Source organism: Centruroides sculpturatus, unplaced genomic scaffold (genome assembly GCF_000671375.1).
Source record: "Centruroides sculpturatus isolate CEXI.00-Female unplaced genomic scaffold, Cexi_2.0 scaffold121, whole genome shotgun sequence".
Lineage (NCBI taxonomy): Eukaryota > Metazoa > Arthropoda > Arachnida > Scorpiones > Buthidae > Centruroides > Centruroides sculpturatus.
In genome coordinates this window covers 210731-231314 of record NW_019384708.1, presented here as the reverse complement: position 1 = coordinate 231314, position 20584 = coordinate 210731, and the positions used below count along the sequence as shown (strand labels likewise).

The 20584-nt window shown below is 29.3% G+C and overlaps 1 protein-coding gene across 1 annotated transcript in view; it reads right to left on the bottom strand.

Annotated features, from left to right (window-relative positions):
- Positions 1 to 17065, bottom strand: part of LOC111627734 (transcriptional adapter 2-alpha-like) — a 27609-nt gene extending 10544 nt beyond the window's left edge. The window contains exons 1-7 of the mRNA XM_023371358.1: positions 17005 to 17065; positions 12536 to 12700; positions 12254 to 12345; positions 8510 to 8607; positions 6943 to 6999; positions 6682 to 6843; positions 3075 to 3296 (exon numbers count right to left, since the gene is read on the bottom strand). Coding sequence (XP_023227126.1) covers positions 3075 to 3296; positions 6682 to 6843; positions 6943 to 6999; positions 8510 to 8607; positions 12254 to 12345; positions 12536 to 12700 — 796 coding nt within the window. The 5' untranslated portion in view covers positions 17005 to 17065. The remainder of the gene's footprint in view (positions 1 to 3074; positions 3297 to 6681; positions 6844 to 6942; positions 7000 to 8509; positions 8608 to 12253; positions 12346 to 12535; positions 12701 to 17004) is intronic.
- Positions 17066 to 20584: the final 3519 nt, after the last annotated feature.

Genomic DNA, 20584 nt, shown 5'->3' with positions numbered 1-20584 from the left:
ATATATATATATATATATATATATATAGATAAGATTTTACAAGTTGTTAGTCAGTTTAAAAGTTCAGATTGTAGTACATTTAAGTTGCAATAAATCATTTTTATATCATCTGCATATGCAAAAACTCTTGATTGTAATTTGAAGAGATTGTTTATATATACTTAAAAAAAAAATGTTCAATTACTGATTCCCATGTAATTAACATAGTGAAGAAAAATCAGTAAAATAATTAACTATCTTGATTCTATATGCTCTCAGAGGAAAAAAATTGTTAATCTTCTAGAAAGTAAAATTTGATCAATTTGAAATTCTGTACTAATATCTCTAACAAATGATCAAAATAGCTACAGCAGAACCTCAATTAACTGAGATAAACTTATAAGCGAATGCATTACTTTTATATTGCAAATTGCAAAATAAAGTTTAAAACAATAACATGCATTATGGAATGATTTGTTTCTGTTACCTTTTATCATTTAACTTCAATTGAGACATTATCATTCATATGAAAATGAAACTACAATAATTGAAACTACTGTATATATTAGCTGTATAATAAATGATGTAAAAAAATGCTGTTCTTGTATATTATTAAATTTACTAATAAGGGAATGGCATGATGTTAAGGTCACTGATTTTGATCAAACTTGGTGAGGATATAGTGCATCCCCAAGGATTGACATGTGCCAAGCAGTAAGACACACTAATAAAAACTAAAAGAAAAAATTAAAATTAAAAATTGCACAATCACTTAAAACCTTTAGAATTTATACCGTTTATAGAGTGGCCAGTGACTTCATAGTAGTGTGTGCTAGTTTCATAATCATGAGTTTGGTATTTTGAATATTGTTTGTATCAACAATTTTTTTTGTACAAAACTATAATTTTCACTTTATTCTTAGTATTTTTAAATTTATTACATTTATTTGAAAATTATTTGCATAACAGCATACACGATAACATGATATGAACTTCATTAATCATAATGTTCATTTATGCAAATGAACTTTATGATTGCCCAAAATCTCCACCAGAGGACCTGAACCAGTTATATATTGTGCTAAAGAACATAGTAGTTATGGTCAGAAATTGTAACCATTGTTTTAATGTTAAAGGACGCTGAATCCTGAAATAAAAGGTCAGCGTTTCGATCATTTTAAACTTTGTGTGTTTTCTTTATAATTTATCACGTATTCTACGGAAGTTTATTCAAGCCAATATACTGTTACTTCTGTGGTGTGTTAAAAGGATGAAAGATAGACTCTAAAATTCTATAATTTTTGTAAATAGTCATAATTCAATTTTTAATTGAAAATTATTTTTAAATATTAATGTACAGTACATATGGGATTCATGCATAATATTAGTTTACAATTTATTTGGGAGGATAATAAGATATAAATAAAATTATTGTTATTCAAGATCAATTTTGTTAATAAAAAGAGACATTTTCATTAATGCTATTCAATCTGTTTACTCTTTGGGAGCACAATTTTGTGGATGATAATTGTTATAGAAGCAATATACATGTGAAACAATAAACATGTTTGCAGTGTGCACATTGAACAAATGCAGTATTTTTGAAAATTGCCACAATGTTGAAAAAGCAGTAATCTTAAAATGATGAAAAATTAATTATATTGGAATACACAAAGTCAGATGATTTTCTGCATTGCAGATGACAATAAATCAGTAGGAAATAGGTTTCTAATTTGAAACTGATAATAATATGAAAGCATATTATTGTGGCAAGATGTAACTATATCTCAACATAAGAGGTAAAATGTGTGAGAAAATAATGGTGAAATAAATGAAATGTTCTTATATATTAATAAAATATATTGGTAATGCATTTAAGACTTTGTTTATCTGTATGTAAGCTGTTAATTGTACAGGCAGCCCTCGGTTTACGCTGCAATTCTGTTCCTACAAAAGCCGGCGCAAATCGAATCGGCGTAAAATGAACCCGTATTTACAGTGAGATATAGGGTTAGGTTCTACATAAGTGAAAAATAAGCTAATAATTTTGTTTATTAATACAATATAATACAAAATACATATAAATTTTTAATTTTTAAAATGTATTTTATCATAAAATAAAGTAAAATATTTTTATTTTAAAATTTTAGTTTCGAATTTCTTACATTTTTCGGAAAAAAGTATCCATCTTTAATTGTTTACATTTTTGATTTCTTTCATTAAGAATTTCGGAATATGGTTGAATATGATGCTCCTTTTTACATTTGCAATTCGCTCCCAACATTGTCTAACTCACAAACTTCATCCATCAAACTTTCCTTAGTTGAAAGGATACGTTAACCTGACGTATAGCTACAGACGAGTGAAGACACTGATTGGTCAACCACTGGTCGCCGTAGCATGTATATAAGGTCAGTTTGAGCGGAAAAATTCAAGGTGGCTAAGGAGAGATAAATATAGTCTGGCCAACGAGAAGTAGATTTGTCTCACTAATGATAATTTGTGATCGCCGGAAGTACTATTGCATCGTAAGGTGTTTTCCTGAATGAACTGATACGGGATACATTCGTTGGTGCTATGGATTTGGACGCCATTTATTGGACTATTAAGTTTAATATCTTGACTCGTGGGTACCTAAACATTTAGTATTTTAATATTAATTTAATGCAAATGTATACATATCCAATAATATTAAACAGAAAAAATAAATATATTTAATAAAAATCTTTGCTTTAAAGAATGTACAATGTCGCGGCTCGGTAAATACGTCAACACTGAAATGAAAATCAGTCTAGCATAGGGAAAATCGAGGAATTACACCTTGAAACAGCGAATTGCGCAGCAGCATTATTGTGAATCAGCATAAACCGAGGGCTACCTGTATTATGTATTTCAGTAAAGAAGAAATTAAATTAATAACAGGAAGAAACAACACTTAAAGGAACAAATTGATTATATATGTTGTAACATCTTCATCTCTAATTTTTTGAGTTTTTATTGGCATTTCAAATGAAATATTCAAATAAAAGTAAAAAATTAAAACAAAAACAATTAAATAAAAATTTCAAAATTTATATTTAAGAATATATACATACCATGAAGACCTTCTAAAAATTTATTAAATTCTTCTGTAGGTAAGAGACGTGTTAAATGGATTAATCTGTCTAACACATTTCTTTCAAAAGTTGATTCATATCTATGGAAAAAATCTAAAATTTTCCGTTGACTAATTAATCCATATTTTCTTATAATATGTTTCCTTCTTGCTCTTTCCCACATTCTTGAACGATATATATTCAAAACAGCTAAATTCAACTCTATATAAAATTTTTTTATCATCAATTAACTAATTCTCTAATGTTAATCAATATGTAATTAAATATCTCAAAAATAATGCTTTAATACAGCAGTAATATCAGAATAGAATATATGGGGAATAATCTGAATCCATACTATTAGGGAAATGTATTTAAAATGAAATATTTTTTAAGTGAAAAGGAATTTTTTCACTTAAAAAATAATTTTGATTCACATTCCCTTTTTTTTCTGTATAAACCTCTTGGAAGCATCAAATTGCTTTTTCTATTGTTCTTTACACATTAATGCTTCATTCTTCATTTGGATTATTATTAAAAAGTATATTAGAAACAGAGCATTTAAAAATATGCATGAAAAAATTTAAATTGAGAAGCACTAAAAACTAATAGGCTGGTAATGAAAGTTGTGACCAAGGGCCATTAGCCAGTTTTGTCAATTTTTCTCAATGTAAATTAGCAACATTTTGCATCAATATGTAACATTATTATTGGGCTGCAATTTGAAAAAATTGTAGACATAAATTCCTGCTGTCTGTCTGTCCTTCCTTAATCTTGAGAATGGTATTAGATAGATGAAAATCAAGACACATATAGAAAGCTTAGGGGTAGAAGGCTCAATTAATATACAAAGTTTTGGTCTAGACAGGAAGTCACATGTTTTAAATTCAAAAATTTTCCCAGAACAGAATTACATAGATGATTAGCATGACTGACGTTATCAGGGAAAATATGATGTACAGGGGCAAGATACTACTATTGATAATTTGAGGTGGTGAGCATTTACTTTAAATTAAATAAATTAAAAATTGCAGCCCAGCATAATAATAATAATAATAATTTTTGCTCATCATTATTATTTTTTTATTTTTGCTTTTGCTTTTAATCACTTTTAAAGTTTTTAATCACTAAACAGGCATTTATTAAAAGTATGAATTTTCTTGCCCTTTTCAAAAAGAACAGGGAACTTTTTATTAAAATAAATTTATAATACAAGTTAATAGAACATTTAAAATGATATTGATCCACTTTTTACAATTTTCTAAACTTAAATCATTTATTATGAAAATTTAATTTTGTAACTATATTTAGAAATTCTCTTATACATATTAGCTTGGTAATAACTGCATTATAGTGAATCATTCTGCATTAATTAAATCCTTGGCACAAGTTATAAACTACATTATACAAATTAATACCACTAAATGATATTAATAAATAATAGATATAGAAATTTAAAAGTTTAGGTATATTAATAGATCTAAAATCTGTATTTTCTCATACTATTTTGATAATTTAATCTTTGAATTTTAAATGCTGAAACAGTTGTAACTTTAAAATTGCAAAAGGCAACCCACTTCTTGAGGCACATAATTTGAAAGAAATTTTTATGCTGAATCTAATAGTTTAATCAGATTTAAAATCAAACAAACCATTTAGAAATTGCACCAAATAAACCTTATCTACTAGTTTCTATTAAAGAGTTACTAATAACAAAATTTCTTTGAAATAATGACATTGATAATGTAGAGAAATGTTGAAAACTGTGTTTATATAAGTTTTTCTACTGAGATTCATTTTATTTAACAATGATTCACATTAAAAAATACTAGTTATTGAATTAAAAATCTGCTGAAATAACATTCAGATTTAATGCTATGTAAACAATTTTAATACAATAGACATTTTTTTTCATTCCCTAATTTCATTTATTATAAAATTAGAAAATAAATGGATTTAAAGAATTAAATAAAACTACCGCAATACCCCAAACTTACGTGATAGGTGAGACCGAGCGATAACCACGTAAGTCGTGGTATAATTTCGCAATTTGTGTAAAATCCAAGTCGGATGTATGTAAGCTAATAAATGTTCTTGTTAATCTTATCTTGTCTTTTGATTTGTTCATAGTTATAAGAAATCACCACATAGAGTGTCTCAAGTCTCCGTAGATATAACAAACACAGAAATAAATAACACAAAATAAATTGTAGCTATGTGTCGATTTCGCGCAACACGTCCGAACATGTAAGCTGAACAATAGTGTGGGGGGAGTGAGTAATTGAGAGTTGCATGGCACTCAAACAAAAGATGAATCAACGAGATTTGAAAATCGCGTAACTCCGGGTTCATGTAAGTCGGGATAGTGTAAGTTGAGGTATTAGTGTACTGAGTAAAAGCAATATAAACAAGTGTAGTGTATTAAAATTGCTACATAGGATTAATAAATCTACCATTATTTCAGGGCTGTTTTTGATTATGAAATTTTATCAAAAACTGAATTTCATTATAAAAAGTTATGATAAGCATGACTCCCAATATTTCTCTACAGTTTGTTATAATTTTAAAGAAAGTTTTCAGTGACACCATTTTACTATTAGTGTTTTTAAAAGTTATATCCAAAAACCTATTAAGTAGGTTTTTGGATATAACTTTTGAATGGTTCTTTTGATTTCAAATCTGATTGAACTATTAGATTCAATATTAAAAATTCTTTAAAATTATACTAAAAGCATGAGTTATTATTAGAAATTTTAAAGTTTCAATTGTTTTGGTATTTAAATTAAAAGGTTAAATTATCAAAATAATATGAGAAAATGAAGATTTTAGATCTATAAATATGCTTAGTTTCAAATTTCTATATGTTAGAATCAAAAATATAATCTTGGCATGCCTTTCTGGGAGACACTTAAAAATCATTTAAGTGTTTTTAAGTCATATGAGACACCATCAGTATGCTGACATAGTGTTTGAATGCACATCATTATTACAGAGATGAATATGTAAATAAAACATTTACAAAAGAACTATAAATTTTGGCAGCAAATAACAGTTATAAAATTAATCCATAAGACTGCAGTAAAGACTATACATGGTATAATTTCAACACTATGTTTACAAGCAACTATTTCCATATTGCAGACTATTGGTCCACACTATGATAATAGTTTCCTATCTTAAACTAATGAGTTTGGAATTCTTAAATCCTCTCTGTATTTATAAATAGATCAATGGCTAAAACAGTAAAGACAGTAGCCTGCTGTGATGGATATCTAGTTTTGAGTCCAAGATGGGTTAGAAAATTTTATGGGTAGATTGACTTGAATATATCAGAATCATTTGTTATTCAGTTGTCCAATTACAAACTCATGATGAATATGTAGACACTCACAGGTGTGAGTCTCCACAGGGTAAAAAGAATTTTAAAATGTATACATATGTATTTCTATTTTTTTAAACTGTATTAAAGGATTATTTTTAAGTATTTTAGTTTATAAAGTGATTCATATCCATTGTTTATAAATATCATAATAAATTCTTAAAGAAAATATCATATCTGATGTTAATAAATGAATATTTTTTAAGATAAATATTTTTAAATATTAACCTATTAATACAGGATCTTTTTCTTCATTAAATTCAATAGGTTTAATGTCAAGTTCAGCAAAATTATCATATTCAGTATTAAAATCTCCTCTGGCAGCCATATAACCTGCCATATTTAAACAAGTAGGAGAATCCACTGCAGGTCGAGGTGGTTCATTGCATGCTAAAAAATAATTACAAATATTTCAAAATTATTTTAAATATTTTAAATTTGTATTTAAAATAAAAATTGTTAGTGCAAATAACCTAAAATGTAGCTTACTTTTATAAATAATAGGAGTAGCATGAATGGTATTATCACAATTATTTTCTGGAAATACTGTAACAGAGAATAAGACTGTCATGACTTTATAAAAAATATCATTATTTAAAATATGTAAAAAATAAAATAAAAATCTAAAAAGGCTAAATAAAAAAAAATTCAATTTATGATTTTGCTCATGAATACAATTTGAACATATTATAGAAAGTATAATTAATACATTTAAGACTGTACAGAATTTCAAAAATGTTCAAATAGATGACTAAATTCTTAAAAACCTGTATGCTACTTTTAAGTAAATTAAATGTAAATACAGTAGAGCATCGATTATCCAAAACAATTCAGGACTAGGATTGTTCGGATAAGTGACTTTTCAGATAACTGATCATTTATGAAAATATATTAAACACAAAACTGTACTGTATATATTTTGTATCATACATCTTACATATCTTATATAAAGTAGGCCTACAGACAGGTTGGCAGGGAGGGAAAGTACTGCAGTGCCACAGCACTAGCAGAAATTTGAATTTGCTGACTAGAACATTTTTGGTTAACCAATGTTTCAGTTGATTGGTATTCGGATAATCAACGCTCTACTGTATACTGATACAATAACTATTCACTGACTTTTCTGCGTTAATCATAATAAAATATAAAATGTTTCCAATACTATAAAGTTTTGCAAATTTTAATAAATATATTTTTAGATTTAGATACAATATATTTTTTAACCTGGTAAAGGAGGCTTTGGCTTGTACACATAATGTTGAAAGTAATGAATCCGACATTCTTCTTTAGATTTAGTTTTCACTTGACGTGAAACTTCAGCCCTGAAATTAAATAATAATAATTTCAACATATATACTGAATATACTAAATATAAACAAAATATACTAAATAAAATTTTAAATAAATTATTCCAATNATTGGCATGATTTAACAAAAAAAAAATAAAATAAAAATCTAAAAAGGCTAAATAAAAAAAAATTCAATTTATGATTTTGCTCATGAATACAATTTGAAAATATTATAGAAAGTATAATTAATACATTTAAGACTGTACAGAATTTCAAAAATGTTCAAATAGATGACTAAATTCTTAAAAACCTGTATGCTACTTTTAAGTAAATTAAATGTAAATACAGTAGAGCATCGATTATCCAAAACAATTCAGGACTAGGATTGTTTGGATAAGTGACTTTTCAGATAACTGATCATTTATGAAAATATATTAAACACAAAACTGTACTGTATATATTTTGTATCATACATCTTACATATCTTATATAAAGTAGGCCTACAGACAGGTTGGCAGGGAGGGAAAGTACTGCAGTGCCACAGCACTAGCAGAAATTTGAATTTGCTGACTAGAACATTTTTGGTTAACCAATGTTTCAGTTGATTGGTATTCGGATAATCGACGCTCTACTGTATACTGATACAATAACTATTCAGTGACTTTTCTGCGTTAATCATAATAAAATATAAAATGTTTCCAATACTATAAAGTTTTGCAAATTTTAATAAATATATTTTTAGATTTAGATACAATATATTTTTTAACCTGGTAAAGGAGGCTTTGGCTTGTACACATAATGTTGAAAGTAATGAATCCGACATTCTTCTTTAGATTTAGTTTTCACTTGACGTGAAACTTCAGCCCTGAAATTAAATAATAATAATATAAAACAAAATATACTAAATAAAATTTTAAATAAATTATTCCAATTCTATATTCATTTTAAATATCATCATAATAGATATCTTCACTGTTATAACAATTTTTATTTTAAAAAAATTAAATTTTAAAAGTTCACAAAAATATTTTAGACACAAATAACTTTTTAAAATAGAGATTAGATCTACATGAGTCAAAACTTAGTGATACAAATTAGATCTTTAAATAGAAAAATGATGAGCATTACATCTTACAGTAGAATAAACCATAAATTAAAAGTTAAACAGATTCTTATATTTTTTATTATAACTCTTCAATCTTATATTCACTAATATTGAAAGCTTCAAAATATCAGTAAAAAAATTCTGGAATGAATTGTCTCCCGATAGAAAATTATTCAAATGGAAATCTGTTATGTTATCTATGGTATAGATTCAAAAACTTATCATCTTAAGGATTTGTGACCTTATATGAATTAATTATCAATTACTTAGAATTACAGTCAAACCTTGGTTTTCAAATGGCTCACTTTACAAACAAATCACAAACAAAATCTTGAATTCTTAATTGCTCCAGTTGCCATAAAATAACTTGATTGATGAACAAGCTACTTGGCAAGAGCCAGCCACAGATTAGAGAAACACAGATGGTCAACTCCCTATACTTCCTAGGTTAAAGAAAGTCAATGGCCCTACCAATCAGCAACAGGACTACTGGTACAGAAGTTTGTGGTGCTGAGATTGCCTCACATCATTACACAAATCATTGATGACATTGCTATTTAAATTAGATTTCAATGCAGATGCAGGAAATATACTACTTCTGTTTTTCAGTATGCACTGCAGTTGAACTTAAATCAAATTAATTAATAAAAACTGCATTAATTGACATTCACATAATTTAAATGGTATCCAAGAATTCATATTTAAAGGTACTTAAATCAAATTAAATAACAAACATTTATTAATATATTATATAATTATATTATTAATATCTAATACTTATTAATATAATAGGATATATATGTAATATTATACCAAAATAATACATTGCATTTGTATGCATTTTAAAGCTAAAAAGACAAAAAAAAAAAAAAANAAAAAAGGTTTATTTTGGGGTCAGGAATGGATTAATCCATTTTATATTGTTTTTTATGGAAAAATTTGTTTCAGATTTAGAACAACTTTTAGGAATAAATTATGTTTGTTTGAAAACCAAGGTTTGACTATACTATATAAAATTACAGTGAAAACCTCCTGACCAACATTTTAAGGCAGCATTTCTCAACCCTGTGGTCTGTAATAATAGGACAGGTGATCCACAGCCAGACTTAATAAAAATTCTTGTTCAATGAAGATTCATTTTTAATAGTTTACTTCCAATTTAATTAATTATGTTTCCACATGTATTCAAAACATACTTTTAGAATTAATATATTATAAATGGAACAGTATGTCTTTACCAAAATCAACACTTCAGACCAACATGAAAAAAGTTTTCAAACAGCAATAACTATGTGAAAATTATTGATTGCAAGAATTTTTTTATTTGTTAACAAACAATTCCAGAGTAATAAAAATTCTGGTGTTTATTTCTAATGATAAGAGCTTTCATTATGCAAAATATCACACTGGAAAAATCATCTGGAATATAAAAAAAAATCTTGTTTAAATCCTAGTCTGGAAAAAGGTTTTGATCATAGTAGAAAAAAATGAAGTGAAAATTCTTTAATATTTTGTTGAGCCTCCTTTGGCCTTAATAACAGCTTTAATGCAGAATGGCATTGATTTAACATGTTCTGAGCAATAGTCATCATTAATTTCCTTCCAACTCTGAAATAAAGCATTTCACTTCTTTTCTTTTTCATCCACTAACATGTCCAGTTTAACCCACAGATTTTCAATAACATTTAAATCAAGGCTTTTTGATGGCTGAGATAAAGATTTAATGTTTTCCTTTTTCTTTCTTTAACTTCTTTTACATTTTCATACAATGACAACTTGCTTTATCATCCTGGAAAACAACTTCCTCATCTCCAAATTGACTTCCATCACAGGAATCAGAAAAGTATCCAAAATTTCTTTGTAGACTCTGCCATTTATAGTTTGGTTTAGAATACACAATTTGCCTTTGCCTTTTGTTGACAAGCAGCTCCACATCAGAAGACCAACCTGGAATTTCTTTTTATGCAACAGACATTCTTGTCAAAACTTTTCATCTGCTCTGTGTCATAAAAATTGTCCAACATTGTCTTCACATCAACAGAGTCTGCTTTCATCAGAAAAAACTCTCTCAAAAATATTTCTCCCAATCATTAATGGCCCACTTTTGGTAATGCCTTGTCCATTCTATTCATTTTTTTATGTCATGAATAGTTTTGTTTTGGCTTCAGAAACCTTTTAGCCTGTTTTATTTAACCAGTTTCAACCATACAATTACAAACATTGACCTGGTAAACTTCCCAGTTAACATTTAATTCTTTTGATGCAGCTTTTTGATTTTGTAGGCAGATGCATCTTAAGGCAGTCTTGATTCTCACTTGTTGCTTTCAGTCAGTCAGTTCTCTTCAATGTTTTTATGCTTTTAAATTTTTTATATTTCTTCCATATGTAATTTACTGTTAAAACATCACAACCAAGCTGTTGAGACATTTTTCTCAAAGTTTTCACAATCAAAGTCACAATTTGATTTTGAAAATCCTCGCTGAAAATGGGCACTTTAACAAGACACATTTTAAAGTAATGTAAAGACAGCAACAATGTAAATAGATGCATGCAATACTTTCAGATGACTAATTTGTATAAACTAGTGCAAATATCATTACAGAGAGTGCTAACACATTTTTTTCTACAATATTTGAAAACATTTTTCCAAGATGGGAATGTTCAAAAATGTTTTTCCAAATTAGGATTTGGACAAGATTTTGTTTTTTTATATATTCCAAATTATTTTTACAGTGTGATATTCTGCATAATAAAAGCTCTTATCATTAGAAATAAACTCCAGAATTTTTATTACTCTGGAATCATTTAACAAAAAAATATTCTTGAAATCAATAATTTTTGCATAGCTGTTGCTATTTGAAAACTTTTTTCCAGTTATATTAGCTTATTTTGGTGCATTACTGTAGTTACATACCATGATCTTAAAATATAATCACAGACAAATTACAAGTCTGCTCTGCAAGAAAGACTAGAAAGACAAATAAATAACATTAGACAGCAATTATGCAGACTGACATAATACACTAAAAAAACACTGAACATAATAGAAGAGATTAAAAATATTCAGAAAAAACACATACACAATGAGTCAATGTAATCCAATAAAACATAATTTTTTATAATTTACTGTGAGTTGTAATTGGTATTTTAGTTTTATGAAGAAGTATTAATAGTGCATTTGAAAAAATAATATGGACAAAATGTCATTTAAATGATAAATGAGCAAGATAATTGCTCAAAACACATTCAATTAAATAACATATATATTAATAGATTACAAATATAATTTTAATATCTTTTAAATATACAAAATTTTCAGAACATAAGTAAATTTACAGTATTAAATTTTTGAAAATTTATATTACTTTCATAAAGCAATTAATTAGTGCTTATTTATAAAACTCACCAATTTCCAAGACCACATTCAAATAAAGCATCCAAGAGACAAACTTCTTCAGCAGCTGTCCATCCAGATACTAAAAGAGGGAAATTATTTCTCTACAAATAAAAAAGATAGTAAAATATGCTCACCATAGGAATAGGTAGATATATTTTAGAGATATATAATAATAAACTTTAATTAATATTTATAAAAATGAATTTCTCAATTTAAAATGTATTTAGTATTAACTTGATAAATTACAACTTATAAAATATAAAATTTATTTATATATTTAATATTTCTGACCTTGATTTCATATGAATGGTTGTTTTGATGATTACCAAATTCTTTTCCTTTAGAAAAGCAAGTCAAACATAAAAAGCAATTTTTACAATCAGCACATTGAATATATGGTTCAGATAAAAATACTCCACATATTGGACATAATCTATTCTCTTCACAGTCACTCATCTGCATTAAAATGAATTATTATTATTATTATTATTATTGATTTAATTATATTTTCATTAGGTAATTCTAAATTATTGTATTTAATTCTTTTATATTCTATATATAGACAGGCTTCAACTTTCACACAACTTGATCTTTTGTATATATTGCTTTTATACCTCTAAATTACTTTTCATATGCCTAATTAGAACCTTTGTACATTTTCAGCTAACAAAAACTACAAGGCATAATAAAATGTGCTTTTTGTCAATTTAACTTTTGATAACAGCAAAGTCATTTGTAAAAATTATTTTTTATCATCTATTTCCCATTTAATCTATGGTTTTAACATTTTAAATAATGTTTTATGCATCATAACATATTCACTGTAAAAAAGTAAAACTTTCATACCTTAACAGGATATTTTGTAATATTTTTTTGTTTTAGCTTTCTGAGAAGAAATTTTTTTATAACATACAACACTATGTTATCATTTCAAAATGATGAAATAATATTTTAACCAGATATTCATTATGCTTTATTAAATACTTAAACAAATACATCATTTCTCATTTATTATTATTTAACTACATTATTTGTAGTAGTCAAGTATTATTTCATTAGTTCACTATTTTCAAAAATCTTTAAAATATGCATTTCTTCATACAATTATTTAGTTACTTAATGTAAAATTATGGTCAAATAATTATGAAAAATTAACCAAAAAAATATTTAATATAATAATATAATATAATGCTGGAGTTAAGAGGCATGCTTGGTGGATAAAGTGTAGTGGATGCCACTTCACCACACTGCAGGAGTTAGTAAATCTAGCCACCTACGAGTTTTTATCTTTAGAGAAATAGTACAACAGTGGTTAAAAATGTTTTCTAAAATATGTAAAAAAGAAATTCCTTTTGACTGAAAATAAGTCAACGAATTTATGATGTTTAAATAAAAGGGATTATGTTCAAACCAATCATTAAATGCATCATGAGCTTGGGTTCTCTGATCAACCATCCATCCTCCATCGATAAATAAGAGAACGTTATAAAGGGATTATGAATTCATAAATATAATTTAGACAGAAATATTGATAGAGAATTTATAACTGTTTACAAGATGGCATTGTGAAGACAAGTTTAGACTATCTTTGCATGAGAAAAATATCATTCAATTATCTTTTGAGAAAAGAAAGTGGACAATTGTCTTGAAACGGTGGCATATCCAGAATTTTGAGAATATGGGTGCTGTACAAGGCAGATTCAGTGGGTACCAATACATATGCCATTGTTTTCCAGAAAATGCCACTAAATTACCTTACCTAGTTTTTACATCACTCTTCTTTTATTATCTCTTTAAAACTGTTGAATAGAAGATGGAAAATGGATACTTGATAATTTTGAATTGATACGTTGATTATAAATTATACAAATTACAATACAGTTTATACTGAATTTTCATTCCAAAAGAAGAAATAGAAAAGGCTTAAAATTACATTTGTTATTTTCACTAGAAATTTTCAAAATTACAATTAGGCTATTTTAAATTCATATGCAATTATCTTTAGTCTGTGCTCTACTGTAAAACTTGTCAGTATGTTTACAGGAAATATTGGTTTAAATTTTTCTGCTTTTTTCATCTGTATAAGATTACTTTCTGCCATTGAAGTCATGTGATTTTTGTTATTACATTTACAGTATTTTTATCTTAATGTAATAAAACTACTTGCTTTGATATTGTGATGCTGCAGTACCATAAGCACCCTCCAGGAATGTCTGTCTTGAAAGGACAACTACAAATTTTAGAAATTCTATATCAGCAAAAGAGAGGATAATAATTATATAGTCTGTATGTTCCTAAATGTATTATTAAGTTTTACCGTATTGTATGTAAACCAGGGCTGTGGAGTCATGTAAAAATCTACCGACTCCAACTCCGACTCTGTTTCATATACATAACAAGTTGGTAAGTAAAAGGGAGTTGGAGTTGACGGATTTTTTGACGACTCCAACTCCGGCTAAAATACCAAAACTCCACAACTCTGACTCCGACTCCACAGCCCTGATGTAAACATAATAACATTTGTACAGATGTTCTATACATTTGTTTAGTCATAATGTTTTTAAGCTATAAATATGTATATTTTAAATATATTCATTATATATTCTATATTTGTATATGAACATAGATTATCACAATATTTATATATGAACAGCAAAAAAAAATTTATAATAATGCAAATTAATTTTATTTTATCCTAGTATAAGTTTAAAAACAAAATACTTTATCAGACTTAGTTAACATGAAATTTTGACCTAGATTATGAATACAAGAATGACTGATTTCAGCACTTATACTAAGATTTGCTCTATGATGGGTAGATGAATTAACAAAACTGTTAAGGTAGATATTAATCAGGCTAGTTGCCAGATTGACTTAACTAAAGGGTAGATGGGTAGAGAACTCCATTTCAAAACATGTGATAGATACAAGAGTATCTATCACATGTTTTGAAATGGAGTTCTCTGCACATAAGAGTATCTATCACATGTATCTATCACTGAGCATGTCACAGAGCCGTGTTCAGTAATGCAGAGCACAAAGTCAGAATCTTGAGCAGCTTACTGGGTGGAGCCAAGAATATTCTGAGCATTATTGAATGATTATTCTTTGCCAGACAATTATAAAAACTGGCAAACAAAGTTAAAATTAAATAAAAATAAATATAATAAATTAAAATTAAAATAGTAATTTCTTTATCTTTAAAAATGAAGTTATTTACACAGCCATTACAGTTGTAAGCGTAAAATTCTTCAAAGCAAAAATGAAGAGAGCTGGAGTGACATCATTAAGCACAGTAAGTCTACTAAAAGTAGTCTGAGTAAATGAGTAAGAATTCTTACAGTGGATGGAATAAGAATTACTAAAAATGTTGTCCAATATTATGGCACAGCCTGACTTAAGTCAGAATTCTGCATTAATGAACACAGTCACCCACTGCTCACCAAGCTAGCCACTGGCAGTGCAACATATCCTTTATAGTTATAGCAGCTAATTGAATACAAGCTATAAAAAATACAAATTGGAAAAGACAAGAATACTTGAAATATAAACAACTGAGGAAGTGTAATAATCAGTCCAAATGTACATATTGGTTTAACAAAATCTCAGTGACTTTTTCAATTGAAAACTGTGGTCTGATAAGTCCTAAAAAATTATAGCAAATTAAAAATAGCTATTTAGAAGATTAAAAGCTATAAAAAGTTGCAATATTTTAAGATTAGTCATAAAATATTGTTTTAAAATTCAAGATCTCTATGGATATTTTTCTCTATTGGAATCATAATTAATATAATTCTTCCGAATTAAAAAATACATTGCATTTATTTGGTGATGCTTTAATGTAAATTAATAATTCCGAAGTTTTTGACATAAAGGTTTTCCTAGAATTTCAATTTTTTGCAAAAGAATCATTATTTAAAATTTATGTTAATTTAAATGTTATTATTACAGATAAACAATCACAGTTCTTTAAAACTAGAATTTTGACAATCAGTAATAAAACAAACTCTGTATGTTCTTTAGAACTTAGAATAAAGTTGCTATTGAGAACAAATCATACAGGAACACTTCTTTTGATGGTAAGAGTAAGTTTTTATTTTCAATAATTCACAATGGATATGCATTTCAAGCTTTACACCCTCTTCAGTCCTTATTATATATATCGGTAAAACTAAAAATAATTATAGTGACAACTGGAATAACTAATTATTAAAACTGTGGGGTAAAACAAGTAAAACTGTAAAAATAAAAATTTTTACAGTTTTACCCCACAGTTGTTTACTTGTTTTAGGGACTGAAATGAGGACTGAAATGGACATAAAGCTTGAAATGCATATCCATTGTGAATTATAGAATATAAAAATCTACTCTTTCCATCAAAAGGCGTGTTCCTGTATTTGTTCTCAATAACAACTTTATGCCAAGTTCCAAAGAACATACAATTAATTGAGAAAACAGCAAGCAATCAAGTAAAAACAAACACTGTTTTATTCTGTTGTAGTTCTGTTTTATTTAAAACTGGAATTGAAAATACATCGAAAGAAAAGAGTAAATTTGGTTTCTGTAAAATTTTAATAATAATAATTTTTCTCGTAGTTTCACGTTAATCATAACGCTACTTGTAATAAATCACAAGATTAATCAAATTGACAAAATAAACGTTTATTTAAGCTGATAAGTGAAAAAAAAAATGTAAACGTATTAGTAAAACTCGATGTTTCTTTTTAAAAAATAATAATTAGAATAAGAAAACATCTTACAATTTCAAAGAAACAACAAAGTAACACATGGTACGGATAGAGCAGCCTCTAGTGAAAATCTATATTTAAAAAAGAAACATACATTTTAAATAGTAAAAATATAAAAAAGTTATTAAACACAATAATACTATATAAATGTATATGTTTATTTCAATTATAATAATTTACAATAAATAAATTGAATTAAGTAGAAATTTATATATATATATATAGGCCGGATAGCCGAGGGTCAAGGTTGCATCCTACCGCTCTGGTGGACCTGGGATCGAATCCGGACAGGTCAAAGAATCCCCAGGAATTTTTCGGGCTGTGATTGTTCGGATACGTCGGGCCCCAGCCCTCACCACCCGATCGCCCCATGTGGGCCTGGCCGAACACATAATGGGCCTGCTTTAAGAGGCCCTCTTAGTGCCCACAGAGTGGAAAGAGTAAAAAAATATATATATATTTTTTAAATTGTAATAGCCCTTCCGGCCTTTTTTAAAAATTCCTTCCGTCCTGTGGGCACTATGAGAACCTCTTTTTAATAAGGTGGTGAGGGACGGGGCCTTAGACATATCGCGCCCGGATTCAATCCCGGGTCCTCCAGAGCGGTAGGCTGCCACCTTCAATGCGCGGTTATTCGACCCGTTCGGACTTGAAACCGGGTCCCCCAGAGCTGTGGTCTGCCACCGTGACCGCTCGGCCATCCGGCCGCAACCCGTTTCAGACTAGACTGCTTAAAGTACAGGGTAGCCGTAATTAAATTGACAATAATTAAAGCTTTGAGTTATCCGATCTAACAACCGAAATGGTACTAAATTTGGTGATGCCAGTAAAGAAGACAAGTAAAGAAAGATTCCGCGTAAAAAACTGTACAGTAGTTCCAAAAGACTCCGATACAGAAAATGTGACGCTGCTGCAGCCTAGGGATCTGAATGTTGCACAAACCGCTGGTAACAACCTATAATTACTGCGGTCATGACAACGTAGGGTGCTTAGCGTCGGTATTTCTGGCTATAAGGGCTGGAAAAACATCAGAATGATAGTTCTGCTTAACATGTGTCTTTCGTCACCTCAGCGTGCGTGACTTGTGAAGGAATTTCACCTTCACCAGTCGCAGCTACTCTTCGTGAATTTAGAACCCGTCAGAAGTTGTGTAAAGGCTCACTGTCAGTTAACGCATTGAAATTGATGATTAAGAAGTTTGAAGATACAGGGTCACCATCAGTGCAGCCTGACCGACGATTGAAACGTGTCAGAATAGACAATTACAGACGTTGCAACTGTTATCGTCGCCGGCACAAGGCACCCTTAGTGGCAATAGCAGCGTCCGTAGCACGACAGGACGTAGCAAATAGCCCACCAGTGGCAAGCGGTCTCCGTACCCTGAACACTGGGAGTTCGGTCGTGGGTTCGCGCCTCGCTCGGACGGGCTGGCCACGTAAAGTTTTTCGAGTTTTTTTCCACGTCTGTAACGCCTAAATAGGGACCAGTTTCCCTTAAAAAGACCTCCCGGAAGGCATTCCTCCTAGGAAGATCGCCCAAGTATTGCGTTGCCATAACTTAACAAACAAACAGCACGACAAATACAAGTAGATATGAATTAAGCCACGGTATGGAAAATCTTGCTGAAAGTTCTCAACTTCTATTCATACAAGATCAGCTGTACAGCAATTCCAACACAACGGTCATAGTAGACGATGGATATTCGCTCTCACGTTTCTTGCCAGAATGGAAGTCGACGATGTCCTGCATGGGAGAATTCTCTGTAGGGACTCATTTTTATCAGGATAGGACTGTCAACATTCAAAACTGTTGAATCTGGGCATTCGAACCACCATTCGTTTCAGGAAATGCTATTACATTTGCCAAAAATTACTGTTTGTGGGTTGTGGCTTCACAGTTGATTTTCTCATAGGTCCTTTTTTTAGGACAGTAGACCGATGGAACTAGTAACCTGTTCCATTACCATACAGAAAAATCGCGCTAAGCTGGACAGCTATTATGTATGAATGACGAAAGTTTCGTCATTCCACAACTTCAGCAAAGACATGTCTGGACAAGATCATTTTTAAGCAAGATGGAGCATCACCACACATTGTTCGATTGGTACAGCATCTTCTACGACATCATTTCACAGATGAAGTCATCAGTCGTTTTTTTTCCGATTGCATGACCGTCTTCTCCTCGAATCTGACTCTGTGCGACTTTTGGCTGTAGAGTTACTTAAAGTCCAACTTCTTTCTTGGCGGGGTCTCAAACTTGACTTCCTTAAAATGTACAACGTTTCACGGGCTTTGATGAATACGTTCTATTATAGACAATGTTATGTATAGGATGCAATTTCAGGCCCACAAGAACGGTGGCCGCATTGAAGTTGGTCCAATTCCACACAGGGGAAGTGAATGTGCTGAATAAAAGATAGTTTTACGTCACTTTCATTTAGCTGTCCATTGTAACGCTTTTTTACATTGCACAGTGCCGCCCACATTCTTTCCTATTAGCAACTTCTGGAACTACAATCTTTTTCGTGGAATCTTTCATTAGATTTTCCACCAATTTTGGTACTATTACGGTTAATAGATCGAGGTACAAAAGACTTTTAAATAGTGTCAGTTTAATTACGGCTCCCTGTATATAAGACACAAGTTAACGGAGTTAGGGTTTTTAGACACAAAATATATATTTTTTATTTGTGGTTTTAGGCCTGGCATGGCCAACATACGCTCGCGGGCCGGATCCGGCCCGTCTAATAAATTTACGCGGCCCGCGATTAATCTTTCAATACTAACTACTCAAGACCGAATAGCTCAACGAAAAATTCTGACGCATAAAAAAAAGGGTCAACAATTCAATGTGCGTTTAGTAGTGGCGTGCCGTGACATTTGATGATAGGGAAGCTGTGTTTCTATAAGAAGCCGACATCCAGGGGCAATCAGTCAATTGCGCGTCAGTGATGGTCTAGGTCAACGGTGGGCAACCCCCGCCCCGCGGACCAGCTACGGCCCGCGAAAAGTTTCTATCCGGCCCGCGAGATGTTTAGAAGAAATTATAAATAAATATTTTTCGATGTAATTCGGTCTAGTTTAAATTGAATATTATTTTCTGAAGTGTTGTGGCAGCAATTACAGGAAAAAATAAGGGAGTCATTTCCTTATTCAAACAAAAAATGAGAGAACAGAATTTTTTGTGTTTGTGTAGTAATTAATTTCTTTTTATTTATTTATTTATTTCATATTTGCAGAACTAAAAATTTACAGGTCACAAGGTGTCAATTAACTACTATGGCAAGCGGAAAAAACGTAAAATTTATTCTGGCCCATATTATAAAAAAGGTTGCCCACCCTTGGTCTAGGTTGCATTCGTATCGTTTATTCGATAAGCCAGTAAAAACCGTAGACTTCTCTAAATGCATTTTTAAAATCACAATTACATTCCGAATCGCTAGCCACGATATAAGGGTTACAATTAAAAATAAAATAATAAAAACTTACTCGGTGAAATAAAATGTGTGGTGGATGTACCGGTACATACCTGGTACAAAGTTTTCTTCATTTGTATGAATATACTTTTAAAGAAAATTATAATTAAATATAGC